General features: G+C 48.6%; 3 protein-coding genes across 4 annotated transcripts in view; 1 reads left to right on the top strand and 2 right to left on the bottom strand.

Moving 5' to 3' along the window:
* LOC100120153 (semaphorin-5A) overlaps positions 1 to 19,586 on the top strand; it is a 49,792-nt gene extending 30,206 nt beyond the window's left edge. For both annotated transcript variants that reach the window (XM_031932051.2, XM_031932052.2), the window contains exons 3-15: positions 1,850 to 1,946; positions 12,039 to 12,246; positions 12,402 to 12,598; positions 12,773 to 12,872; positions 13,156 to 13,352; positions 13,441 to 13,704; positions 14,284 to 14,511; positions 15,054 to 15,339; positions 15,822 to 16,283; positions 16,534 to 16,851; positions 16,929 to 17,340; positions 17,703 to 17,908; positions 17,988 to 19,586. In XM_031932051.2, the coding sequence (XP_031787911.1) occupies positions 1,850 to 1,946; positions 12,039 to 12,246; positions 12,402 to 12,598; positions 12,773 to 12,872; positions 13,156 to 13,352; positions 13,441 to 13,704; positions 14,284 to 14,511; positions 15,054 to 15,339; positions 15,822 to 16,283; positions 16,534 to 16,851; positions 16,929 to 17,340; positions 17,703 to 17,908; positions 17,988 to 18,185 (3,173 nt within the window). In that variant the 3' untranslated portion in view covers positions 18,186 to 19,586. The remainder of the gene's footprint in view (positions 1 to 1,849; positions 1,947 to 12,038; positions 12,247 to 12,401; positions 12,599 to 12,772; positions 12,873 to 13,155; positions 13,353 to 13,440; positions 13,705 to 14,283; positions 14,512 to 15,053; positions 15,340 to 15,821; positions 16,284 to 16,533; positions 16,852 to 16,928; positions 17,341 to 17,702; positions 17,909 to 17,987) is intronic.
* Positions 19,587 to 19,651: 65 nt separating this feature from the next.
* On the bottom strand, positions 19,652 to 23,473 carry LOC100120182 (cysteine sulfinic acid decarboxylase). The gene is made up of 8 exons (XM_001600113.6): positions 22,812 to 23,473; positions 21,864 to 22,048; positions 21,303 to 21,597; positions 20,881 to 21,069; positions 20,743 to 20,807; positions 20,493 to 20,682; positions 20,259 to 20,428; positions 19,652 to 20,195 (listed from the first exon to the last, which is right to left on the bottom strand). The coding sequence occupies exons 1-8, from the start codon at positions 23,067 to 23,069 to the stop codon at positions 19,943 to 19,945; spliced, it is 1,605 nt and encodes a 534-aa protein (XP_001600163.2). The 5' UTR covers positions 23,070 to 23,473; the 3' UTR covers positions 19,652 to 19,942.
* Positions 23,474 to 24,466: 993 nt separating this feature from the next.
* On the bottom strand, positions 24,467 to 26,991 carry LOC100120209 (leucine-rich repeat-containing protein 15). Its single transcript, XM_001603820.3, has 8 exons — positions 26,823 to 26,991; positions 26,599 to 26,749; positions 26,448 to 26,519; positions 26,245 to 26,388; positions 25,519 to 25,906; positions 25,185 to 25,444; positions 24,773 to 25,115; positions 24,467 to 24,707 (listed from the first exon to the last, which is right to left on the bottom strand). The coding sequence occupies exons 1-8, from the start codon at positions 26,956 to 26,958 to the stop codon at positions 24,702 to 24,704; spliced, it is 1,500 nt and encodes a 499-aa protein (XP_001603870.1). The 5' UTR covers positions 26,959 to 26,991; the 3' UTR covers positions 24,467 to 24,701.
* Positions 26,992 to 27,059: the final 68 nt, after the last annotated feature.

Genomic DNA, 27,059 nt, shown 5'->3' with positions numbered 1-27,059 from the left:
ATCGCATTTACCGACAGCGAGAACCGTGCAATTACGCACTTAAGATCCATCAACTTCAATCATTCCGAAGGAGAGAGAGAGAGAGAGAGAGAGAGAGAGAGAGAGAGAGAGAGAGAGAGAGAGCGAGAGAGAGAGAGAGAGAGAAGGAATCTCGGAAAACCCCGAGTGCGTTGCAATTAGCCGCTTATTAACATAGCCCCACCACGGTGGTCCGACTTGTCTCTGAAAATTCACGCGTGTATACACGCGTAATTGGCCTGGCTCCGATTTTCGATTCGATTTCGGCACGGCGGCCTTCAATTTTTCCGCGGCTGGTAATTACTCTCCGTGGAAGAATTTATGCGCGAAATTTCAAGCGGGAATAACTTAACGCGTGGAACTGCAGCGTAAAAGGGGGGGAGCTTAATCTCGGATTAAATCTTGTTTGCTCTTTGCCCGCGCGACGTCGCGCGCCCCCCGTAACTCGGCTGATTATCGACGTGTTATGGTAATTCGACGGCCCTCGGAAAAACCGAGGCTTTAATTTAATTTCCTTCCTCCTTTTTCGCCGACGTTGCAGTCGTTTTGTTTCGAATAATCGGTACGCTTCGACGGAAAATCTAATCGAAAAACGTACTCGGCAAAGTGTATCGCGTCTCTTATATAGCTGCAAAAAAATCAGAGGGATTCAGCGCTCGATCGACGTCCCTTCGAGGTATCGAGTGTCACAAAAAGCTGCTGCTGCAGCAGCAGCGGTAGATAAAAAGAAGAGGAAGAGCTTACAAAATGGACTACTCGCAATTATGAAGAAGCTGCTATAGAGCTGCACGGAGAAGCGCATTAGTAGAGGAAGGAAGAGCCGAGCGCCTGATGTGCTTTTTCTGCTGATGATGCCCGAGCCCGGGATCATCCATACACTCTATATCTATACTGCAAACTCTCTCCTTTTTCCTTCTCTCTCGATGTTGTTTCTTCGGCTACGGCTCGACGCCTATATGCAGTCGCATGTACACTTCGAGATATGGAGCTGCTCGACTGTGAAATAAGATCGCGCGCGAGCCGAGCAGAAAATTATATACGTGTCGCGCGCTTCCTTTGCTAATCAGTTGCGCACGCGCGCGGAGTCTTCCAGACTTTGCCTTTCGATTCGTTTTTAGGAATATAATGCTACGTGGATAGATCGGATATGAAGTAGCCAGAGGCTCGCATTGGAGGTTCACGCCTCTTGCATATTGCAGTAAATATAGAGATCAAGCGTAGTGGAGAGTTTCGATCTCGTTGTGATGACAGCTTGTTTTTTTAGGAATTCGACGTGTATATATATATATATATATATATATATATATATATATATATATATATATATATATATATATATATATATATATATATATATATATATATATATATATATATAAGTATATACGCGCGATATATTCCACGTTTTATCGGAGAATTTTATCTTCCACCGCGTGTACAAATAAATATAGGTGTATACTTCCACGTTACACAACCTACACGTGCGGAGAGCGATGAGATAAATTACCTGCAGAGCGACGCTCGCGCGTGTGTGTATATGCGATACACGCAGTCCGAAGCTCCGATATCTCACCTTTTTTTCTCTCCCCGTGATGCCATACGATTTTTCTCTCTCCGCCTCTGATGATTGGCAGTAGAGCTTCTCGTCGGGAAGCTAATAAACCGGGGTAATGAACACATCGCTCGCGCGCGCGGATGTGACTCGCTCCTCTTACTCTATTTCTCATTTCGTCCGTGCTTGCATGCGACGAGAGCGGATATTGATTAAGAACATTATTATTATTTTCGCTACACGCATGAATAATCAACTCTCGCTTCTTCTCTGTTTCAGACTTGACCGACAAGAGGGTTTTCCAGCAGGACGGCGTCACCACATACTCGCAGCTGCTCTTCGACGTCGCCAGACAGCAAGTCGTCGTGGGCGCGAGGTGAGTTTTGCGACTCGATGCGAATTTCCTCCTGAATCGTCGCGCTAAATAAACCCGCGCGATCAAAGCCGCGTGCAGGAAGTTTCTGGAGTATTCACGTGCGCACAGTGCGCATCTGGACGCCGGCCAAGAGGACGTCTCGGAAATAAACCCGCGAAGGCTAATAATTAGCCGGGCATGTGCGAGAAAGAGGGATTTCGTCGCGCGTCGTCGTGGTGTTCTTGGCCCGTTTTACGCCTTGGATTCCTCGTCGGGTTGTCTCTCTCTCTCTCTTTTCTTATTGCGGCGCGCACTCGACGCGTTCTTTGGTCAAGATAAAAATACAATTATAGCGGGGGGGAGCTTTCCGTTGGATATTCCGAATGGAAATCAGTCTAGAGAAGGCGTCTAACGAGCGTAAAAGGGTCACACCCTCTCTCAGATTTCTCTCTCTCTCTCTCTCTCTCTCTCTCTCTCTCTCTCTCTCGCTCGTCCAACGGTCACCGGCACGTCATCGCTCCACGCAGACAAAACACTGGCTCCGCGCCAAATCCAGCACCACGATCGGCTCTCGCTCTCTGCACTTCGTCGCCGTCTCTCCTCCATATCGAGTGCAGCAATTTGCGAGCTGCCCTCTTGTTTGCCGGGCTTTCCGAAATTGCCTGTTTGTTTTCGGGAGGGACTTTTCGGAGAGACGAGGGTTTATAGCGAGATAGAGTGAAGATTGGAAGAGGCGTGGGAGTGTTTAGCGGTGTCAATTTGATTAACTCGCTCTTTAAATCACGCTCCCGGCGTGGCATTGTCTATTCCCGAGGCTTATATTTATTTCGCTGTTTTCCTTCTGGCAGTCGTATAATAGAGCTATTTTTAAATTTCCCGCCAGACATAACAGTGAATCTTTAAATATACATATACGATCTATACGTTGTATGCTAATCGCGCAATTCGTACGTCTCCTAGGCGCGAAAATTGAAATTCAGCCGACGCCCGTCGACTCCCACATTAATATTCTCTCGCTATATCAGCTGCCTCCGCGAATGGCCGAACACAATTAATTCCCTGCGGTGGCACGACAAAAACCATCGACAGTCGATTAATTCACTCCGAAAAATCAACTCTTTTCCTGCGAAGGAGAAAAAAACGTATATTCCTCGCAATTGTGCGCGCACGTATACAACGAGTGCCAAACGAGCGCATTCACATGCGGCCCACGCCGTCGGCTCCGTGACTACCAGATTTCCGTCCTTTTGCAAACGGCCACACGACTCTGTGGTATACGTGGCCCTAGTCGCCGTATCTCGCGTGGGCGATCTTCTATATGAGAAAAGCAATTTTTCGAAAAAGCGCGAGAGATGACGAAGAAAGTATACTAATAATAAGGTCGCCCTCCCGCAACATCTGTAATTAACTAAATACGCTGTAACGGGACCTTAATCGCTCGGGCGGATCGGACGGGCCTCGTATGTGTGTGTGTGTGTGTGTGTGTGTGTATGTGCTCGAGCTGATGAAAAAAGGAAGAGTGCGCGAGAGAGCGAGTGTCAATCAAAATGATTACGGGTCTGCTGCTTCCAGTCTCTCACCGCGCAGTATAGAGAGAGAAGCAATCTCGCGACTGAAGGCTCAAAAAATTACCGCTCTGTCCGATCCGTCTTACGTATACGCATATACTATATATTTGCAATAAAACGCCGAGCGCATATAAAATCAAGCGCCAGCCGTTATCAGCGTGCATAGCCGCGGCTGCAGACACGCGTCTTAAATCGATCGATATCGAGGGGCCCGGCGGCACGACACCTTCGCGCTCTTCTATTAATAGAAACGACCGGTGCAGTGTACGCATACACAGACGGAGAGCTATACTTATATACGCAGTGCACAGCCATTAGTCGCCGGCCCACACGGACCAGGGCGCGATAATTTCCGAGAGCGAGTGCGAGCGCGTGCTACAGGTGGAGCGAGAAAGAGAGAGACGGATTGCCCACTCGGATTTCCCGATTTTTCTCTTCTTTTTCCAAGCACACACCGGTTCTCTCGCGAGCTTCGCCTTTTAAGCTCCGCCGCTCTCTCTCTCTCTCTCTCTCTCTCTCTCTCTCTCTCTCTCTCTCTCTCTCTCTCTCATTGAAATAGCTCAATTAACCGAAAAATTTGCAGCGGAGCGATCCTGACGCGAATCGTGCGGAATTTCGATTGAAAGCTGTATACACCTCAAAGTCCGGTAACTCGATATTTTTTCAAAGTATCGAGTTGTTCGACGTCCATTAGCGGTCGGTCCACAGACCGCAAGTGCGTCTTTTTTCGCGAGGCGCGAAAAAAAGACTGCCACCGCTCTCTCTCTCTCTCTCTCTCTCTCTCGCCTGCAATAATAACGAGTACACACGTGTGTCTTTATCCGCAAGTGCAGCGGCGGCAGCTTTGTGAGAAAGAGGTATCGCGCTTGTCACGCAGGGGAAAACTTGTTCTCCTTTCTTTCTTGGCTTTTCGCGAAATTCAATTGTCCACGACGCTGTGAATGCAGGCACCTACTGCGTATACGAGATAAGCATATATTTCTTATTCAACGGTTTCAACCCTCAAGAAGCTGTACGCACGTTTTTACGCCAGTAAAGCCAAGTCGACAAAATCCTCGAATCGCTAGACTCTTTCCCAACACGTCTCGAGCTGCTCCGACAGATTTATACCTCATAGAAATAGCCGCACGATGAAAAATCCTTCATTCAATTCCGCTCCCGCGAGTATACATAAGTGATGCATCATAGGAAGTCCCTTGTGTAACCGGCATTTTTCCAAAGCTCTCATAGAGCTTTCATCGATCCGGCGCGTGTTTAAATAAGGACCTCTCGCGTCGTGAGTCACACTCTCGGTGCTTGTGATGACAGAGACTCCGCAACGCCCGTGTGCGGCGAGTGTCGTTCTCGTGATTTTTAACGACAGTTACACGCGCTAGACTGCGCATTGTTCTCTGCTTATGGAAAGCCGCATTTTTCTCGATCCTCATCTTCCGCGCCGCAATGAATCACAGTTTCCCGCACGGATGACTAACCAGAGGATTGCCCAACGCAACGTTTCCGCAATCCGCGAATTTGCAGAGAATCGCTCGTCCTTGAAATCGCGAGTAATTCCATCAGTGTAGTATAGCCAAATCACTCGAACCGAATTCAGCTGCGATTATCGAGCGGGTTAACCACAGCTCGATGATCCGCGAGCAAAGCTGGAGCCTGTCCGGTGCGCGCATTAATCGCACTCGTGCCATTAACCTATACACCCGTAGCTTCGATTACACAAACGGCCGCAGCTGCTGCTACTCTGCGAGTGAGGGTGAGAAAGAATTCTCGTAAGCGAAGCTCATTATCGACCTACGGCGCAGGGAATTTTCGAGGAGCAGAGAGTCAAAAGAGTCAAAGGGGCCAGCAGAGGCTGCGAGTAAAAGTTTAATTCAATCTAAGAAGCTGCACTCTCGCCCGAGAGTCACTTTTCCGCGACTGCAATTAAGTGCGCCATTAGAGCCTTTGCTCTCCCGCGCGGCGTATGTATGGAGACTTTTTTCGTAATATATACGCTCTCGATTACAGAATAGCTCGAGTTTTGAGTGACCGAAGAAGTTTGAATGCAATACAAACACGAACCGCCCGAGGATATCGACCAGGTGCCTATCCACCGATGTAGACCGGAGAGTACAGAACAATTATAACCGGCCCTCGAGCGCACATAACGAGCTACCGACTTCGGCGTGCTTTTCCCCCCCTTTCCTTTATTTTATACACGCATTAGCAAGCTGCGACCTGTACCTATATACACAAATCGGAGCTGTACACAGACGCGCGCGCGCGGCTCGTTAAAATTAGCACGACCGAGATACGTCGCGCAATTGAATCTCCTCGCAAGCTTGCGCATAATGGCTTCTCTTATACTTCACTTTCCAACTTCATAATTGAGAATGCGCGAGAGCGGAAAGAGCTTTATTCGTTCGTTTGAATGCCCCATTGTAACGGGGAGCATTAATCACCGACGAGGACTGCAAAGCTCGAATATTTTCCCCCGCGTGAATATATAATTTTCCTCGAGAGAGAGAGAGAGAGAGAGAGAGAGAGAGAGAGAGAGAGAGGCGAAACACATCGCGGGTACCTCCGCTTCTAAAAATAAAGAAGACAACTGATGCTCGCTCGTCGCATCTCAGGTATATAATGCGCCTCACGATAAGAAATAGCGGGACGCGCGGTATAATTCATACGTATAAAGGTACACGCACGTGGGACGATCGGTAGCCTACGTGTGTGTACAGGTACACATACGCGAATCGTATAAGCAGCCGCGGATATCCGCCTGCGCTTGTGTACGAATGCACGTGCCTGTATATATAGCAGCGGCTGACGTTTCAATGGAGTAAAGAGAGAGAAAGAGAGAGAGAGAGAGAGAGAGAGAGAGAGAGAGAGAGACTGCAGTAGCTCCTATCCTCTTTCATCTCGCTGCTGCGTTTGCGAAATTCTACGCCACGCGACTCTTCTTTTTTCCCGCGAACGCTATACGGGCGTGTATGTGGTATTGTGCACACGTGCGCCGAATTTCGATGCCTCCGTCGCTTTTTAAGCTGATGCATACGTTTTGAGCTACTCGTTTGCAAAATTTTATATACAGCCGTTCGCTTTTTACGCTTATTATTTCGCACAAGTTGCAGCGGCAGTTATCGGTGTTATTCGTTTTGTCGCGCGCTTTAATTGCCAAACTCCGCGCGCGTATGTGCTACAACTATATGAACGCGAATATGCTAATGACCAAACAGAGCGACCGAGTGAGAGCGAAATTTTGCATAACGGAGTTCGCAAAAAAATGAATAAAAGCGCGGAAATTTTTCTCACCCGCGCGCGGTGCGAGCCGCCTTTCACATCTTCCTACAATAAAGTATCGGGGCAATTATCGGCGTATCTTATCGAAAAATCGCGGATATTTTGTCGTTCGCGCGTACACACACACGAGACGTGCATATAACTAGACTCGCACCGCCTCGAGTGTCAATATAAAGCAGCTGTATTATATATTTCCGCGTCATAATCACGCGATTACCAGCGAGACACATATTTTCGCGTGTCTCAAGCTACCGATTATTTTGCGACAAACGAACGGGTTTCCGGGTTAACCGATAAATCTACTTCTGTACAATTTTCTAGATACGATCAAGAATCGAAGATATTGCGCGATCCTTCGGTCCTTTGTGCGGTGCGTAAACGCACGATGCTCTAGTTCAGAAAGGGGGGCTATTTCGCGACCTTGCCTTTCACTCGTGCGCGATTGTTTCGCCTCTCGGAGTGTATAAACATATCCGTGATATAAATTCAGAATCTCGCTTGTATCACCGAGGTTATCGTAATTAGATTAGGCTGCGCACAAGAGAAAAACCAATGGGTACGCAGAAAGAGGAAAACACGGGAATTTCGATTTATCAGCCATTGTCCTCGTCTTTATATCTGACCGTTATTCCAGTCTCAGGTGCGCGCGCGGAGAGGGAAAGTGGGCGCGTGCCGCCGTCGAACCGGCGCCGAGGATTTGCATTTTCCGCGAGCGCGCGCGGATTAAATCATTCTTATATACCTTACTCAATCCCTGCACATAGCCACGCGTGTATAATTAATACTCGGTTTGTTCGCGGACTTTTAAACGGCTGCCGCCGTTTGAAAATCGAGAGGAAAATGCGAATTCGCTCAAAGTACACGGATACGCAAAAGAGCGAGCTGTATACGAGCTTTGGCATTATGGCATAAATACGTAAATATCCACTCGCTGCGCTGAGCCGAGTTCGTAAATCTAATGTTCGCACCGCGCGTGTATACACGAGAGAGAGAGAGAGAGAGAGAGAGAGAGAGAGAGAGAGAGAGAGAGAGAGAACGGCGGAAAATCTCTCCGAACGAACGCGCTGCTGAATTTTTAATGATCCCGCGCAGTTACGTCGTAGCGCCGCCGCTCATGCTGCTCCGTTGTATTATACAGGACTTGGCGAGTGTGCGTATACAATAGACAATATATATACACAACGCGCGCACGCACAAAACGAAATTAGACTCGCAACATCCCCCGAGGAAGTGAGCCACTAATTCACGTAACGTCCTCGCGCAGCTTTAAGCAGATGGAAATTCTATTATAAAATATTCATGAGATTGAAAATTCAATGATATCGCGCGCCGCGCGTCATCGGGCCAGCTGTACAGAGAGAGAGAGAGAGAGAGAGAGAGAGAGAGAGAGAGAGAGAGAGAGAGAGAGAGAGAGAGAGAGAGAGAGAGAGAGAGAGAGAGAGAGAGAGAGAGAGAGAGAGAGAGAGAGAGAGAGAGAGAGAAAGATGGTGCTGCGCTGAATAAATTCGTTTATAAAAAATTCATCCGCTTCGTAGCCTCTTCCCGTGTAAGCTCGCTCTCCTGCGCGCCTTCCTCTATACATACACCCTATGTAGAAGCGCGTGTAAAATCGACGCTTGTGTTTTCAAGCGTAATTAAATAATTCATAACTCTCGTCGAGCGCAGGAGATTGTAGCTTGTCAAACACTTTATAGGTCTACCCTGTTTTACTGCAGCGCCTCTCGTATATATACAGCTCGCTCTTTTGAGAAAAAAGGAATGTATAATAATCTCGCTGCGCCGCCGCGCGCGTGATTGTTCATTATTCACTCGAGTCGCCACTTGTTTTCGACTGCATATCCCCGATGTATACAGTCGCTCCGACGACGACGACGGGCTTGATTGAGAACCAAAAAAAAGCCTTATAAATATTGATCGATCTTTCTTGGATCGAAAGCGTCGCTTACATCGTCACTGCACGCGAGAGACGTTATTCGCGTGCTCGGTTTTATATATAAGCGATTAAATTAAAAGAGGGGTGAAAAATTCAATTTTTGCGCGCGGTGACATGTTCCCTCGATAAAAGTATTTTGTCCGATGAGAATCTAGCGTGTATATAACTGTATAAGTGAAAAGCCTGCAATTATCCGAGACGTGTTATAAATAAATCATCGCCGGGCGATCGAGCGAGCTTATCAGAGCCCCAATACTTTATTCGTCCCTTCTTATCTGCTTAGTATGTACCGTGGTGGCTGTCCATAAAAACGGATCCAAATTGATATTACCGTCCGGGTATATACCTATATACAGTCGTAATTTTTGGCGAGAATCGCGCGCGCGTATGTGTACACTCTGCGACGATCCGATAATCAGCCGAGAATTTATATACACGCGGCGTTTTTCGCGGCGAACGAGTTTCCAGTATCAATTACCCTGGATCGGCAGGGCGTAATTTCTATTGATTTAGTGCAGGCGAATTTTCGAGCGAGAAAAAATCAATCACAGCGAGCGCGAGCTTATAATCGAATTGCACGCAGCTTCTCGCTATGTATTCGAATATTTCATCGCGCGCGCTCTATACCTTCGTGATTGATCGATCAGAGATGCGGGTATGCAAATTTTTCCTCAATTACGAAATTCCTCCGATATATTATATACAGCCGAATGTTCTGATATATGCGCTCGATATTTATTGCCCAGCAAGTTTAATCTGAGGAAGACGCCGCTATAAAACACACGAGCCATCAGAATCGATCTGGCCGTGTCTCTTTCTCTCAGGTGTGCGCGGTCGCTTATCTCACCTGCAGAAAAGCCGGCTATCGGCGCGAATTATTTCTGACGGGACTCGAGGGACGCCTACGCGAGTACTTCCATAGAACGAGTTGTCGCGCGACCGCGACTACTTTTTCAATTCTGCAGTGTATGTAAAAGAAGAAAAAATCGAATTCGGAATATATATTTATACACGTCTCCAACACGCGGTATGCGGTTGTCACTCCGAATATACAACGTCGCACACGGTATCAATCGTTACACTCGCGCGCGGGAAAACTTGTCCGTTCTCAGCTGTCTCTCTCACTCGAGCGACGACTTATATACATATGGATATGGGATACGTGCAGGCACTCGCGCAGTAGTAGGCCGGCACTCGAAAGACGAAATAAGGGACGTTTGTTTGCTGAGCAGGAAATAATCTGTTTCAATGCGGCAAGTGGTGTACGCCGGCGTCGCGCGGCGGGGCCCTACGCGCGCATACTCGGGCACTTGTGCGAGAGCCGTCAGATTATTTTTCGCGCGCGTTAAGCGACGCTGAATTGCTTCCTATAACGCGCGCATACACGAGTATACGGGTACAACCGCGTGTCCGTGTGCATGGCTATCTAGCCATTCAGATATAGAGCGAGAGTGCTTTGATCTCTGTCTCTGGGATCGAGGCTGAGAAGTGAGCGATGGAAGATGCCGTTGATACATTTGGATCGTAATGCATGTAATCAATTATTTTTTCTTTGTTGCTGTGCTGTGTTAAAATAGACACGTCGTCGCGCGAGACACCTTATACATCGAGATTCGCGTAGGCCCGCATCGGATAGCGATAGCCGCGGAAAACGAAAAGCCTCGAGAACGACCTCAACGCCGGCACGCGCCTTCGTGGGCCGAAAGGTAGCTCAGCACATACACACACATGCTGTATAGGATAGCCGATACATATATAAAACGGTCGCGAGCGAGCCAGTTATTAATTGGCCGTCGACCGCCTGTAATTCCGCTTTGTGATAATAATTACGTAGACCACGGCGGCGGCGGCGGCGTCGCCCACGTAGGCGCCGTTTCTGCTTCACTGCATATACGCGTATATAGTCTCGGCTCGCTGATCGGTCAAAAATGCAGTCGCGCGCGCATGTTTAGTATATTAGAGATAGCGAGCTGCTGCTGCTTGGAAAAACGGTGACAATCCGTATCGTCGACGCGTATGTATAATGTACATAAGAGGGGGGGGGGGGGAATGATTGGTCGATCGACACGGGGACTTTCTGCGTCGTTGCGGAGATAAGCTGTTTTTGCCGGAGGTATTTATACCTGGGCAAACAAAGACTCGCAGTGCTAACAGCTGACCGAAGTCGTATACGGTTATACTAAAGACCGTGAATTTTGGTTAGACGATTGTAAATACGTTTACGCTAATTTGCCGGGAGCTCGAGTATTTGGTATAGTGTCTTCTGTAAAAAGCTCGCGCGCGCGTGGAGCGACTATTATCTCTGTCAATACGAGAGACTGACGAAACGTCCGATAGAAAAAGATTAAATGGGTCAGGGCATTAATCATAAAATTCTTTCTAGCCTGCGGAGCAGAAGTAGAAAAAAAGCCATAGCCGTACATGTATAACGCGAGCTAAATACTTTCCGCTTATTTACGATTAATAAGTTACATAAGTAAATATTTTGCCTCGCGCGTAGATAGAGCTTTTATAGCTCTATTTTCCAGCAGCGCGGACTTATCTCTCTTCCCGGTTTATTTATACACTAGTTAGCGTACAGCGATTTCGAGAGCGATTTACGCACTGACTTCTCCATCCCGAACAAGTAGCCCATATTTCGGCTACATACGAGTCGCATATAACGATCAGCGACGGCGACAGATTGAAGGAGAAAAAAAAGAGCTCGTCGAAAAAGTCAGCCGCCGTATCTCAATCGGCCGCGCGCGCGATGCAGTGTAATTTATGTATCGACAAAGTGTCGCCGCTCTGTCGCGCCTGCCCGCGTTTATTACGCTCGAGTTTATATGTACACGCGGATGCAGATGTGGGTACGCAGAACGATTGGCTATATACTTTCATCGGTTGACGAACCTCCTCGCTCTCTCGAGGCTTTTTTCGGCGGCGGCGCCTCTCACTGCCGCGCCTTATACTCGGCTCGTATATTTATTAGTTTTGAAACTCTCGCGCGGAATGCGCCGCAGCTTGCAAATGGTCAGTGCCGATATATTATAAGAGCCTCGACTTCGATATTATTGGAATCGCGCGCGCGCGCGGGAGCGAGAAAAATCAGCGAATTTTATGTGGGCTGTCGCGCGCGCGCTCCTTTTTACAAGTACGCGTTATTTATGCACGGCTGCGTTTTTCCTTTTCACTCGCATAAAATACACGTAAGCTCTAGATTTCATTGCGGCGGAGGCTAGTATTATATAGTTAAAATCGAGGGGAAAATAGCGTCGGCGCATAATTACGACATTATCATATAAAGCTCGTTAGTTTTATTTTTAATGTAATAACGAGGCCGATTTTTCGTGCTTGCAGGGACAATCTCTACCGGCTGACCTTGAACTCGCTGACGCCGCTGGAGCAAGCGACATGGCCCGCGGCCAAGGAGAAGACCTCTATGTGCCAGGACAAGGGCCAGAGCGTCGAGGACTGTCACAACTACATCAAGGTCTTGCTGAGCAACGGCAAGAGCCTCTTCACTTGCGGCACCAACGCCTTCAGTCCCGAGTGCACCTGGAGAAAGGTATGCGGCTATTCGAGTTTAATTGAGTTTTGAATTTCGAGACTATATATTATCACACGACGCAAAACAACGGCTCCACTGAAAGCTCCGTCTCCCCTCAGTCACGCTCGCACTCGAAAAGAGCAACGACGATAAAACAAAAACGTCTCTTTCAGATCGAGAACATCACCGTCGTGACATCCCGGATGACTGGCGTGGCGATGTGCCCTTACTCGCCCCACTCGAACGTTACGGCGATACTGGCGCGCGGACAGTCGGGCGGTCTTTTTGCCGGGACGCCGACAGACTTCTCAGGCGCTTACCCGGCCATCTACCGCTCACCGAACCTCCGTACTCGCCAGTACGATTCCAAGTAAGTGCTTCTCTCTCTCTCTCTCTCTCTCTCTCTCTCTCTCTCTCTCTCTCTCTCTCTCTCGCAATGAGTCATTCTCGCGCGCATATGAAAGCGCTTGAATGCCGTGATTGTGCAGCGCAGCGCAGGCGATGAAATGGGATTTTTCTCATGTTCTGTGTCTCTCGTTCGCAGATGGCTCGACAATCCGCAATTCGTCGGAAGCTTCGATACCGACGACTACGTCTACTTTCTCTTCAGGGAGTCCGCCGTGGAGTACATCAACTGCGGCAAGGTATGTTGTTTTTCTTTGATTGCATATGCAGTGGCTATGGTATTATTACACCTGATGCATGAGTAATCTATTCGCATTGTTGGCGCGACAATCTCGAGAGAGACGGTCGTAAATGCTATAAATACGCACGTTTATATCCACGACACCGTCGTAATCTCATCTCCGTTTCCTACGCACGCGAAGTCTCTCCACTTATGTACGCATCAGCTCAGCAAAAACAAACAGCTGACGCTTCGTAACAATTTCCGTTACTGACTCGAGCGCTCATTTTCATCGATTTCAGCGAATCTACTCGAGGATCGCGCGAATCTGCAAATACGATCCTGGCAGCACGATCATAAAGGACGTCTGGACGACCTTCAATAAGGCTCGGCTCAATTGCTCACTTCCCGGCGAGTTTCCATTCTACTACGACGAGATTCAGGGTATGGCTTACCAGCCGGAGGAAGGACTCGTTTACGCCACCTTCACCACGCCCAGGTACGTGTCGTCTCGGACAAGTGTCTCGTAATAACCAGATGTCATTAAGGTTATAATATAACCATTCCAAATTTCATTCACCCCACAGCAACGCTATTGCCGGCTCAGCGATCTGCGCTTTCAACATGTCGTCGATAGCCGCGGCCTTCGACGGTCCGTACAAGCACCAGGAGAGTCCTGGCGCCGCTTGGGAGCGTAAACACGTGGCCAGTCACAGTCAGTACAAGTGCGGACCCAACAGCGGCTCCGGTGACCGGCAGCAGCCGCGCGACGATTACCTTCGCTACCAGCTGATGGACGAGGCTGTACAGAGCGTGACACCTCGGCCCCTGCACACCGCAACCCTCGAACGGTTGGTTATGTTATATACGTGTTTATTTGCGAGCTGCGCTGATTGCCTGCGCCCGCATTTGCAATTCTAATACACATCGGCGGCCGTTTGGATGATCGATCGACTGCTATGAGCTCCCGTTGATTGGGACTCTATTTTACTGCGGTTGGATCAAGTTTTTTTTCTTTGTTTCTTTTTGCCCTGGTACGGAAGCTGCAGTCGCTGCGCAATGGAAGTTTAATTTTCCGCGCTGACAAGCGAATTATTAGGTTTTGTTGTTTGACATTAGCCGAACGCGATGGCGCGCTGCGGCGTAGCTATATAATGGTATATGTGCACTGCGAGTGTAGAGAATCAATTTTCTTCGCGATTTGCCTTTGTTCTTTTTCCATTATATACACAGAGGTCCGACGTAGACAAAAACAAATCGATTTGAGTTCGCGCACAAGTAAGATTGCACAACGGATTTCGGATTAGCCGCGGATGATCCAGCAAATATACATCTTTTATCCCCGATGAGCAAATATTTGGCTTCTGTGCTCGCCGATGTTTGACTTTGCCGACACTTCATTGATGACTGTCATATTTTTTCCCACACAGATTCACGCACATCGCGGTGGACCTGACGCCGACGAAAGTCCACCGAAGCGTAGCAGTGCTTTACGTCGCAACGACCGAAGGTCTGATCAAAAAGATCTCAGTCCTCCCGAGGAACTTGGAGACCTGCATCATCGAAATCTGGGGACCACTGCCCTCGACTCCGATCACCCTGCAGTACCTAAAGGAGACCAAGAGTCTCTACGTGGGAATGCAAGACTCTCTGCTCAGGTATATTATATATTATAAGCACACGAGCCCGAAAATCGAAGGCATTCTCGCGAGTCGTCAAATCGCGTTCTGGGAAGCGAAAGTCGGCTAATTGCGCCGTTCCATTCATCGACGCGCGTGCGCGCGTACCTATATTATAGTTCCAAGCCGTGACGAATGCTAATTATCCTCCGCGTCACACACACACACACACACACACACACACACACACACACACACTGCAGAACTCGCGTGATTTCTCCGCTCATAATACGTAATGTATGCAGCAGCTACCGGTCTTGTTCCCGCTCGGCGTATTATTCTTTTTGATTCCGCCGAAATTGTTCGTGCACTACATATTATATGCATCGGAGAAAGATACGCGTGCGCGTAATTGCGTTGGGAAAGAGTTCGACGCGCGCGCTCGGCTGTGCTAATACCGGCCGATTACCGCTACAAATTGCCGCGCGTTTGTATCAATTAAAATGCCGTGTCGGGCGTGCAATGGTATCCGCACACAAGCGGGGAAAATTAATCACAACGATCTATCCGTTATTCGACAGGATACCCACGGTCCAGTGTCACCGCCATCGAGACTCGCAGTCCTGTATCAACGCCCAGGAGCCCTACTGTGGCTGGGACGAGCTGGCCCTCAAGTGTGTTCCGGCTTCAACGCAGTCACCTGGAGGTTACCTGGTCAATCACTGGAAGCAAGACGCCACGAAGTGCCCGGTACTCACGGGGCCGATCAATGGCGGCTGGAGTGCCTGGAGTGCATGGCACAGCTGCCAGCACGAAACTAGCCAGCACGCGACGACTGGACATCATTCCAGGTCATCCGACGAGGAGGTAAGATTAAATGCATTGAAATTTCCGCGCGGTAATTGGAAGCAGTAGTACGAGGGTAGTACTCGACACCGTAGTAGTCCGGACAACTGTATTCTGGAGGACCGCGCATATGCATGGTTATGTATATGCGAGTCGGAACTAATAACAGGATGCGCGTGCGAGAGAGCCGCTCTGGAATCCGATCCTTAATTGTAATCAGAACTTCAGTACCCTGTTTGACATGCAATATACGCGCGACGTCTTGACGCCCGCAGTACACTCCTACTCTGCATGCTAACGCGTTCCTCATCTCTGTCTCTGTAACTACCTCTGTATAAGGTGACAAAGCGAGTAACCGAACACTCGCTGCTGAGTTTGCGCTCGATTGACGAACAAAACAAATTATTTTATTTGCGGCTACTACGGTTGACGATAATTTTCAATAAAAGCTTGAAACATCAATTTTCTACAAGCCTCTGACCAGTCCATAATTTGCCTTTCAGAGCTCGGACCACTGCCAGTGTCAGACGCGTGAGTGCAACAATCCTCCACCGCAAAACGGCGGCTCAACCTGCCACGGTAGTCGGGTACGCGTGACCAACTGCACGGTTCACGGTGGCTGGACCGCCTGGTCGGCCTGGTCATCTTGCAGTCAGAGCTGCGGCGACGCGGTGAAAACCAGGCGTAGGACTTGCACCAACCCAGCTCCTCAGCACGGCGGCAGGATATGCATCGGCAACGATCACGAGGACACCTACTGCATCCAGCAGCCGCCCTGTCCGAGCGGGCCGGTCCAGCTGAAGCCACCGCAGAGTCTCGGACCCCAGAGGGGAGTCTGGTCCGGATGGGGACCGTGGAACGCCTGCTCCAGACCCTGTGGAGGTGGATTCAAGATGAGAAGGAGAACCTGCGAGAGCCAGGGACGCAAGGACAGCAACGTCGAGTGCATCGGTTGCAACTTCCAGGTAGGATTTCGTTCTTTTTTTTTCGTTGCAGATTAAACGCGGCTTTATGCGTTGTTTGCTCCCGGGCGGAACGATATTTTAAGAGCGCGATGTCGGGATCGTATTTTCTTTTACGACGCCTGGATTTTACGAACCATGGGCAAGCGAGAGCTCGCGGTTAATGGCTTCTAGAGTTAGAAGTCTCTCGGGAGAACGTCGTTGTTTGTAGATTAAAAAAAACACGTCTAATAATTCTTTCTCCATTGCACAGATCGAGGATTGCAATTCACACGCCTGTCCGGATACGAGGCGCTACGCTTACTCACCCTGGCAGAGCAGTGGCAACGTCTCGGGTGTGCGCACGGAGCATCGCTATCGATTCGCTTGTCGCGCCCAGACGGACGATCCTTCCAGCGTCAAGATTCAGACGAAGGAGGAGGAGAGACATTGTCGCAGCGACGGTTCCTGCAGCAGGAAAAGCTCGCCGGGAAGTTCCATCAACATAGACGGCAGCCTCGACAGCGCCTGGCCCGAGTACACCGCTTGGACGACGTGCAGTCAGTCCTGCGGAGGCGGCACGCAGACTAGGGTACGTATTTATTTTTACCGCACGATGAATTTTCAATCAGCCAACGGTCGACTAACCGAAATTATTTCGATCTTCAGATAAAACCATGCGACACGCCGCCCTGCGACGGACCTATAACCGAAACCCGAGCCTGCAACACAAAACCTTGCCGTTCTCTGGTCTTCGAGACTGAGATCCCAGAGGGTCAGTGGTCATGTTGGAGCGACTGGACCGAGTGTTCGGTATCGTGCGGTTTCGGAGTACGCAGCCGTAGCCGCGAGTGCCTTCAGGGCTCCGGACGCTGCGACGGACCATCGCAGCAGCGCGAGTCCTGCGAAATGCCCAACTGCGAATACTATCGCGGCTGGCACAGCTGGTCCTCGTGGTCCCGATGCGATGAGGCCAACATGCAACACCGCAAGAGGAAGTGTCTTGTCGTGCCAAGTGACGTCGATTGTCTGGGACCCAGCAAACAGAGCAGGTGGTGCATCAACGATCTCCTGGATAATGGTGAGTCTTTTTACTCTTTCAACGCACGTTGGAAGATATTTTAGTTTTTACCGCGAGAATATTATTTCGAAAATGCAGAAGAATGCAACGCAAGGTACAGAAACGGCGCGCATGAGAGCTTTCGGTGTATCCAAGCATACACCGCTCCGAGATACGCGACATTCTTGCGACAGTAACTCTGCGGGAATCCCTCTTGAGCGTTTTACATCCGCCACAGAGATACACTTTTCTCGAAAACTTCCTTCCATTCATGCAAATTCCTAGGATAATTTTCTCTTATACCGCGCTGCTTCACAAACATAAACTAAATAATTCTCGTTTGTACGAAAACATGCCATAACTGGACTTTCTTCTCATTACAGAAGTGAACGCACTGCCATCGAGAGTTGAGGTGGCCGGTGTGTCAGTGGGCGCAGTGGTCGGCGGCTGCATCGTTGGTTTCCTCCTAGGTCTGCTTCTAACCACCGTCATGTGCATCTACTACCTGCGACGCCGCAAACCACGTGTCCCCGGAAGCCCGCACTACATCAGCAAGCAGAATCCCTATGTAACCGTGCCGTTGAAAGAGGTATGCTTAAACCAAACGTGAATTTTCAACATTAATCAATATAGAGTACGTTGTATGCTAAACGTTGCGTTTTTCACAGGTGAATACAAAGCGCCAGCCGAGCTTTTCGGGCAGCATAAACGGCACACTACGTTCGAGCAAGAACAACGCGTTGATCAACGGCCTGGGCAGTCCTAAGCTCTATCCCAAGGCTCTGGAGTACGAGTCGGCAACGTTAAAACGCAACAGCCGTGAGCAACACATACGTGCTGAGCTCGATCAGGCGAAATACTACTGAAGGATAGACTGCTCGGGATTTTAAGACTGTTAGGATGTGCACGAGTTTACACTGAGACGGACGTTTTCTTCTCTTGTAAACGCTGTACTGAAATACGGGAAAAAGTGCCTTTATGACTCGGTGCTCGACGCTGTTGATTCGAAATTACGAGGTGCGTCAAATCGTTGTTGAATTGTTTATAGTTCGTTTTTAATGACCACGAAGCGTCAAGCCCCTCACGATAGTATCGATAATGTCTGTGCGTCGTATTTCCCTTGTTGTATACGCGAACGGCGATGTAAAAAATGCCACTTCGAGAGAAGTCAGAAACAAAAATGTATTTTAATGACTGCCTTCGACGTTGACGACCATAACGATTAGATGGCGAGAGAAAAAAGAATACGCGAGGCGCTCGGCAATACTAATTTTAGGCGAGTAAAGCACAAAGCCGTAGTCATGGGCTTGAGACGTATGTTATATATTTATATGCAGGCTGTTCGTAACCTTTTTTACGCCGCGAAGAAAGATTTTTACGATTTGTTTTTTTATATACGCGCGAGTTTAAAAGTTTATGTTATATTTTCGTTGTGTACATATAGCGTGTGCGCGAGTGAGTGTTTATGTGTGTGTGTGTGTGTGTGTGTGTGTGTGGGTCCCCTTATGATCGATTGGGCATTTTGTCAGTGCACCTGTAAAAAGATATTCACCTACGCATTATTATTACTACTTAAGAATTGCGCATTATTGCTATATTATATACGATCACCTCATGGGAGCAAGCGAGAGTGTTAGCGTGCGCGTGCAAAGGGGGTAGAGTATAGCGTAAACGAAGCCTATATTTTTTGTAAATAAACAAAAAGTGTCTATATATGATAAAAAATGTTTTTATATGCTATAAGCGCATTCAGAACAAATTTACTATAACGTAATATACTATATAGAAGTGTATATTTTTTCTCTATAAGCATATAAATGAGCATATAAACAAGCACAGTGCCATGCGACAATAAGAAACGTGCCACTCGAAGCGTTCGTCCATATTCATGCAAGAGTTGCGCTAAAAACGGCGATTTTCGGACGACGAGAAGAGCGAAGGAGAGCGGAAGCCAGCGATTTATTGGCTCACATTGAGCCGCTGCCGCCTGATGAGTCAGCGATTTTTTTTGTCCCGCTGCTCTCCGTACACGTCTGTCCCGAGGGCGGAAGCGGCCGTTCGTTAGCTGCCTTACTTTTTGCGTGCGCGGAAAAACAAACCGCGAACGTGTTCTGCGTGTCCACCGCGCAGTGTATATCGTATACTTGCATAATGAGAATCATGAGACGTACGAGTGTGTCTGTACACGGTTGACATTCTTATACAAGCTGATATTTTTCTGTCCTTTTATCGTACATTTATACAATAAACAAATGTTTGTAAGAAGATTACGGCTGATTGCATTTTCCCTCTCCACTTTCATATACCTGAAATAAATAAACACGACAGAATGAATTGTTTTCATCGTCACGATTTTATTTACAAATCCGAAACAGAATACACATGGAAAATATAATAACGCAGTTATTTTCGTAAAACTCGTACCTTCCACACTGCAGTACACAATCGAAATATTTACAGAGATTTAACAAACGCGCGTGGAAACAAGTTCCATTGTACACTGCTCTTCCTCGAATCGACAGCGCGAACATTTCTTCCAATACAAAGGAAGAAGAGAAAAAGCAAGAGCTACAATATTTTTAATCTCGACTGAACGTGAAAACAGCTTAAAAGTAAATTCCGCTCAGTCACCGAGATCCTCGCCGTATTTCTCAATCTGCTCGATGACGAAGTCCATGTTCTCCTTGGTGGGCGGTGGCTGGCAGTTGACGACCATCCGGAAAAAGTTCTCCAAGCCTTTGTGGGCCATCGGCGTGTATCCGATCATCATCGTGCCCTGTTTGATCATTCGTTCCTTGATGCTCGGCGCGATCCTGTGTATCTTCTGACGCCAGGCTTCGTCTTCCTTTTTGCCTCTCATCTTCGGTGGTATGTACCTGATTGTACGAACGCGAAACATGTTTATAAATATTCAAAGTAAGGCAATAATATATACTTACCAGAAACAGATGTTGCAGCCCTCGTAGCTCGGCAGGACGATCCTGAATCCCTGGCGATCCTTGATCCTCTGTAAGAAGTAGTCGGCCGCGTCCATCGCGACGTCGACGGAGCGCCTGAGACCAGCGGTACCGCGAGCCTTCCACATCAGCCAGAACTTCATGGCGTCGGTCTTCGGAAAGCGGGTAAAGTCAGTCGTCTTAGGATCTGTCCAACGTTCGCTACACGCAACTCACCTTTCTACCGCATTGTACACTCTTGTCGCCAGTGTCCCAGGACACGTCGTAGAACTTGTCCTGCTGGAAAAGGTACTTGGCGCCGGCGCAGTTAGCCTCGTGCAGCGCGTTCTTACCCTTGACCAAGAAGATCGAGCACTGGAACGGGGCGCCAAGCATCTTGTGAGGGTTCCACGCGACCGAGTTCGATCTGTGAATGTCACATGCGTCAGGTTGTATCGGTTTATCGATTCTACGCTTTACAACTTACTTCTCGATTCCTCGGAGACGATCGCGGTGCTTCTGCGACAGTAGGAGTGTACCTCCTAGACAGGCCTGCAAGCACGCGATCCGTCAAAACATCAACGTCGAGGACAATATCATGCAATTAGATGTATATTATACGAACGTCGATGTGAAGCCAGAGGTCCTCCTCTCGACAGACGTTCGCGATCTCGTCGATCGGATCGAAGGCCGCCAGCACTGTCGTTCCCGCGGTCGCGTTAACGAAGATCGGTTTGCAGCCTCGATCACGGGCTTCCGCGATCTTGGCTCTCAAGTCGCTCACGTCCATACGGCCCAGTTTGTCCGTCTTTACCTGCGGGCAGATAATTGGATCTTATTGCCTGCTAAGGTGCTCTCTATATTAGTCACTCCGATCGATCGGTAGTTTAACTCGATTTAGAAACTTGGATCACTCGTCGATCTAAATGCAAACCCGTTGATGTCGTTAGAGAGCACTGTATCCCCAAAACGAATTGCCGCGCGAAATCGAAAAAGCCAATTCGTTCGCGTTCTTTGAAGAGAACCCGCACACACGCTCTAACGTACCTTGAAAATGTTGTCGGTACCGAGGCCCAGCCAGTGGGCTCCTTTGCTCATGGAGTAGTGTCCGTCCTCGGACGTGAAGTAAGCCAGCGGCGGACAGGCCGTCATTCCCGTCCGTTTGGACTGCGGAAAATAGCGGTAGCGCGCGAGTACCATGCCGTACATGTTGGAAAGGCTGCCGCCAGGAGAGAGAATACCGTCGGCCTCGGGCATTGCCGGGTAGCCGACGAGCTCGAGGGAACGCTCGACGATCTCCCGCTCGAGCAGGGTGAACACCGGCGCCACCTCGTACGTGTACCTGATGTTGAACGGAATAAAAGCGTTAATGGAAAAACTCGCTCTCTTTTCAAGCTCGTTCTAAAAAGCTCTCTATCTGTATACACGGTATAACCGAATTTTCGGGGGCTATGGAAAGCCGCGAAAATCCGATTTCGAGTTGCCTTGCGGTGCACTGAAATTGCGGTGAATCGAGAGAGAGAGAGAGAGAGAGAGAGAGAGAGAGAGAGAGAGGACAGAGCTCTTTGGGGTGGAATAGGCATATGTGCGTGTGCAATGGGATTTTACTGGCTCGTGTTGAGCGCCTCGGTAAGCCAAGCACCGGCGAGGCCATATGAGTCGATGCCGGCGTACAGCTGATTGTGAAAGTGCGGACTGAACGTTCTAACGGAGTACTGCACGATCTGACGGGCTATTCGGTGGATCTCCTCCTGGTTGGCGCCCTCCTCGCCCAGCTTCGTTGGTAGAGCTTTCTGCGCAGTCAACGATTAGTATGTAGTACAACTGTATTCTTTTACCCAATATATAGTGATTATATATCCTGGAAATAACGTTGTTCTGATTGTATCCATTGTGGTGCACGTGACCAACTCAATCTGTTCTGTTGGGACTCAATATCGCGCGTGTGTGTATCTATCGCGTAGTCTTTCGTGAATTGCGAAACGTATTTGTAGCCCGTGCAAGGTTGCGCGGGAAAATAATACTGCTCTCCGTCGAACTTCGAATGTTATAAACACGCACCTCGAGAGATATAAAACTTATACTAGGTTTGTGGAATATTTCTAACGGACTTATTACACATTATCGTATAATTAATGCCGTTAGAAGACGCGTTAAATATTAGGCCATTGACATACGCTGCGATATCGTAATAAGTATACAGCAAAAGGGTAAAAGCGATAGACGCTGCAATGTGTATAAGCACTGCTGTGTTTGCGCAAAAAAGTTTTCCTGATAAGGCGAGCCGATTGCAACCTCCATGTACACTGCCCAGAGAGGAATGCCAATCGCAGCGGCACTTCGCCGTACAGCCGAGAGAAAATTCACCGGCAGAAGCCGTAATTCGCGCGGAACGATCGATTATTGTGCTTCGCGCTAATTAAAACTCGAGAGGATATTTAATTAAGACCCGCGTCGCGAGCGAAACAAAACAACGATCGATTCCCGCCTCAAACGAATAATTTTTAATTGAAAAAAACTTAATAACAGCCGGTTAACTCAATTTTTCGCACTTACCTGAAGCTCGTCGGGATGCAGGAACCTGACGATAGGCTGCTTCGAATTCGGCTCGAAGAAGCCGTACTCCACCAGCGCGTCGAGAACTTCGCGCAGTAGCTTCTCTGCATCACTCGCCATGACTATTATATGAGATATGTTGTAACGCGTACGAATGAGAAGTCGAGACTCTTCACCGAACCGGCTCGGAGTGGAGCGCGCACTGATGCCGGCGGCTTTTCTCTTTTTTCTCTCTCGACTTGTACCCCCACGCGTCATCGGGTCCGCAGGCGGGGGAAAATCTCGACGATGCACGCGCCCGACGACCACTAACTAGCACTCTTTACCGTTTCCGGTTTTTCTCTCGAAGATCAACGCTATACGGGTGGGCTCTTAGTGCGCCCGAAAGGGGATTTCGAACTTTGAACGAATCTGAAAACGGGAGTCTTATCTTATCGCGAACGCGTATGCAGCCCTAGTAGTCGTATGTAATTATGTGTGATTAGAAGTGCAGAGACTTAAAAAAACACTTTATTTATCTGCAGCGGCGGGCGTTGAACGTTTTTATATATATATATAGTGCGGTTACCTGATCTCGCGAGCTCTGACAATTCGATGCATCGAACAACGCTTGCTCCGAGCTATTATGCCGCGATGTAACTCGCGCAAAGTGAACCTGATTTACCGCTGTGCACTGCGAGTACCGTCATATACATCCATTGACGATAATGAACAGCAACTCGATGTAGAAACTATTCACGTACGTGTGTGTGTGTGTGTGTGTGTGTGTTTATAGTGCTCCCGCACATTGTTCGCCGTCGTGGTAATTGAGTGTTCGGTAAACTCGAAATATAATTAGTTTCCTGCGGTGTAAACTCATTATACGTTGACTTTCGCATTGATTGACAATTACACGTTCGGCAATCAGCGTTATTTTTCCCCCATTCAGCCACTTACCGAGAGAATCTCCTGATAAACTTGTTCGCAGATCGATCTGCGTGGAATACGATAACTCGCAAAAAAAAAAAACGATGAATGAACGACGTCGTAGCAAAGCCACACACACTGGCTTTTTTGCACCGTCGACTTATCGCGGCCAGACTATATATCGGCTGCGTAAATCTCTTGTGCGTATAAAACGACGATCGCCCGGATAACAATGGCAAGTGCCGAGATGCGTTTGTATATAATAAAGCGGGATGAGAAGTATACCTAGGGGAAAAAGAAGTCTGATTAAGTCGAGTCGGTCCGGGGAGAGTATAGAGCTGGAAAAGAAATTGAAAGTGAGGAAGAGACGCACCGAGACTAATTGCGCGAGGTCCTTGACGTCGGGAGTTGAACGAACTCGGCTTGACCGCAACGGTGAGTTTTGTTGTATAGGCAAGGGTATAACACGTGGTCTTTTTTCGTCGGTTCATGAATTATGCAGCCGGTAATTTTACTCGTCGTAAACGCCCTCGGGCTGAAGTATATACGTGTAGAGAAGAAATTTTGAAAATCTTCGAGTAATTGCGCGTCTTTCGTTACGGACTTTGCGTCGTCGGGGCGCGATTAAAAATGAATCATCGACTACTCTCACTTACATAATTACTCGTGAGCGGATAGCGGAATGAATTATTCGCTCTTGTTTAAAGCAAACATTCAAATGCGCGCTTTGATTTAATGAGGAAAACGAGTACAGTGTATACTTGTTTTATTACGAAAATGATAATAAGTACAATAATTCATTGATGAAAATTCATTACGATAGCTTTTTCAAGCCCAACGAACCGCTGCACCGATAAGATCGCGTTTTTATCGGCGGCGATTCAAAAATAGAAATTGCACTCGTCTACCGAATGCAAGACGTAAACAAACGGATGAACTGTCTCGTGCAATCTTTTCTCTTTCGCACACGATAATCGCGCATCTTCAGACCTGCGGATAAAGCGAAAATAATAATTATTATCAAAACCACAACAACTTTCATAAATAAAGCTCACCTCGTCCATGTAGTCCTCTACGAGCTCAAGAGGTAGTCTCGGCGCCAGTCCCTTCATCGAGGCCCACTCGTTGTCGCAAAGCTCGCGGTAGCTCAGCTTCACCAGAAGCTTTCCACCCAAATTTCCCGGTCCCCGACAGACGGCCCCGGCGCCGAAATCCCAGGCGCCGGTGTTGTTGTCGCGAAGCTGCTGCTGCTGGTACTTCTTGCGCAGCCAGCCCGCGAGATACGAAGAGGCGCAGTCGCAGTGCCAAGGGTTCCCAGATAAGCGAAGCTGCGAAAGCTCGCTGAAACGGTCGAACACGCCTTTGGGCAGGTGACTCAGATGGTTGTCCTCCAGCTGACTGCGCGTAGAGAAAAAGTTTGTTTATAAGTATTAGAAAAAAGCTTTCGAGCTTTCGAAAAAAACTCACAGCTTGCGCAGCTTCGGCACGTCCCTAAAACAGGCTGGATGAAGGAGCCTCAGATGGTTGGAGTGTAGGAAGAGGCTTGTGAGATTGACGAGGCCCGAGAACTCGCCGGCCTCGAGTGTCTGGAAGACGTTGCCGTGGAGGACGAGTCGCTCGAGACCAGAGCATGGCTGGAACACGCCTCGGGCGAACTTCCGCAGACGATTATGCCCAAGCTCGAGTTCTCGCAGACGCGACAGTCCCCGAAACGCCGTCGAGCTTATCTGCGGGAACTTTCTATTTAGATCGTCGCGAATTTTAGCAAAAAGAGGACAGCGTGAAAAAATATTCTACGAACGTGCGCTATCCCGTTGCTGGTGAGCTCGAGAAGTTGGAGCTTCTCCATAGGCGAGAGTACGTTGCTCGGAACGACTTGCAGTCGGTTGTTTCGCAGATTCAACTCGGTGAGCTTGCCAAGGCCGAGAAACAGTCCTGGCTTCAGTTCCTCCAAGCGATTCTCCTCGAGGCTCAGCCGTCTGAGGCTAGTTAGTCCCACGAAACTGTCGGTCGGAAGGACGCTCAGCTGGTTCCGCGACAGCAGAAGCTCCTCGAGACTCGCGAGACCCCGAAAGCCAGCGGAGGGTAAGGTTGTTAGACGGTTCGTCGATAAATCCAGGAGGACCAGAAGCGAATTACCGGAAAACATGGCTCCGTGAAGAGCGCGGAGTTTGTTGGAGGAGAGATCCCTGGGATGAGAATCGTTATGAAATATTGTAGCTTTGCGGGGATGTAACGAGAAGAGGATGTTTCAAGAAAAAATGCGGTGTATAGACGCGGCCTTCTGCTAACTTTTTCTCAAAAGTTTATTTTCAGGAGCGGAATCTCTAGAACAGCCCGTCGCATTGTGTGCGCTGGGGCGACTTTTTCGAGAAAAAAGTTTCGTATGTATTTTGTACTTGATGAGGACGTTTATAGAACGGCGTTTTCGTAGCTTCAGGTGCTTGCTATTAAATTATGAAAGAAGGTCGAGTGACGCGAGTTAGTTTTTAAATAGACACAGAGGCACAGAGATATCAGAACGTACAAAATTTCCAAATTCCGCATCCGAATAAATTGATTCCTGTCGAGCTCTCGCAGAATGTTCTGGCTCAGTCGTAGGTGGGTGACGTTACGCAGTGGAAAGAACAAACTTATGGGCAGGTGCTCGATCGCGTTGTCGTTCATGTCCCTGCAAAAGTTCACAAAAATTTTACGAAATTGCTTTATCCTCTACTTCCACACACTCACAAGTAACTCAGTTGATCCAGCCCGTTAAAGGTGTCCTTGCTCACGGCCATCAATTGATTACTGCTCAGATCTCTTAAAAAACAACAAGCGACGATAATTTTCCTACAGTTATAGAATTATTTAACGCAAGGACAAAGCATTAGTAACTTGCAGTTTCAAGATGTTCTTAGGCACGAGCTGCGTGGGCGGCAGATCCGAGAGCCCCATGCTCCAGCAGGACAACGACCTCGTCTCGACGCGACACTTGCAAGGACCCTCTGCGCAGACGTCCCAGCCGCCCTCGACTCCGCTGATATGCCAAACTGTAATCAAAGCTCGTCCTCAAACTGCACCGCACCAAACACACAAGAGTGTCTTAATCGATCAGACAACAACCTGGCTGCTCGACAGCTCGGAGCCGACGCTCGAGGCTGGATATCCGGACCTCGAAGTCCTCGAGGAGCGACGTCGGATCGACAACGCCGGCGAGAGTCGGCTGTAGGATCAGAAGGAGACTCCAGCACGGGAACATTTTGCCGAGTGACTGACTGACTGGGATTTACGCCGAGACGAGACTTGCCGAGCTTATTAATTCCAGTCAATGATTTTATTAAAGAGGATGCAAGGGATGAT

This window comes from Nasonia vitripennis, chromosome 5 (genome assembly GCF_009193385.2).
Source record: "Nasonia vitripennis strain AsymCx chromosome 5, Nvit_psr_1.1, whole genome shotgun sequence".
Lineage (NCBI taxonomy): Eukaryota > Metazoa > Arthropoda > Insecta > Hymenoptera > Pteromalidae > Nasonia > Nasonia vitripennis.
The sequence above is the reverse complement of the archived record's forward strand: the minus strand, read 5'-3'. Positions and strand labels throughout refer to the sequence as shown.

Coding starts and splice junctions, on each gene's coding strand:
- LOC100120182 (XM_001600113.6), bottom strand. CDS start 23,069: ATGACGCGTGGGGGTACAAGTCGAGAGAGAAAAAAGAGAAAAGCCGCC. Junction 20,808..20,880: donor ACCTCTGGCTTCACATCGAC/GTTCGTATAATA, acceptor GCGTGCTTGCAG/GCCTGTCTAGGAGGTACACT. Junction 20,196..20,258: donor GGCTGCAACATCTGTTTCTG/GTAAGTATATAT, acceptor TCGTACAATCAG/GTACATACCACCGAAGATGA.
- LOC100120209 (XM_001603820.3), bottom strand. CDS start 26,958: ATGTTCCCGTGCTGGAGTCTCCTTCTGATCCTACAGCCGACTCTCGCC. Junction 26,750..26,822: donor CCGAGCTGTCGAGCAGCCAG/GTTGTTGTCTGA, acceptor CTTTGATTACAG/TTTGGCATATCAGCGGAGTC. Junction 26,520..26,598: donor CCTAAGAACATCTTGAAACT/GCAAGTTACTAA, acceptor TTGTTTTTTAAG/AGATCTGAGCAGTAATCAAT.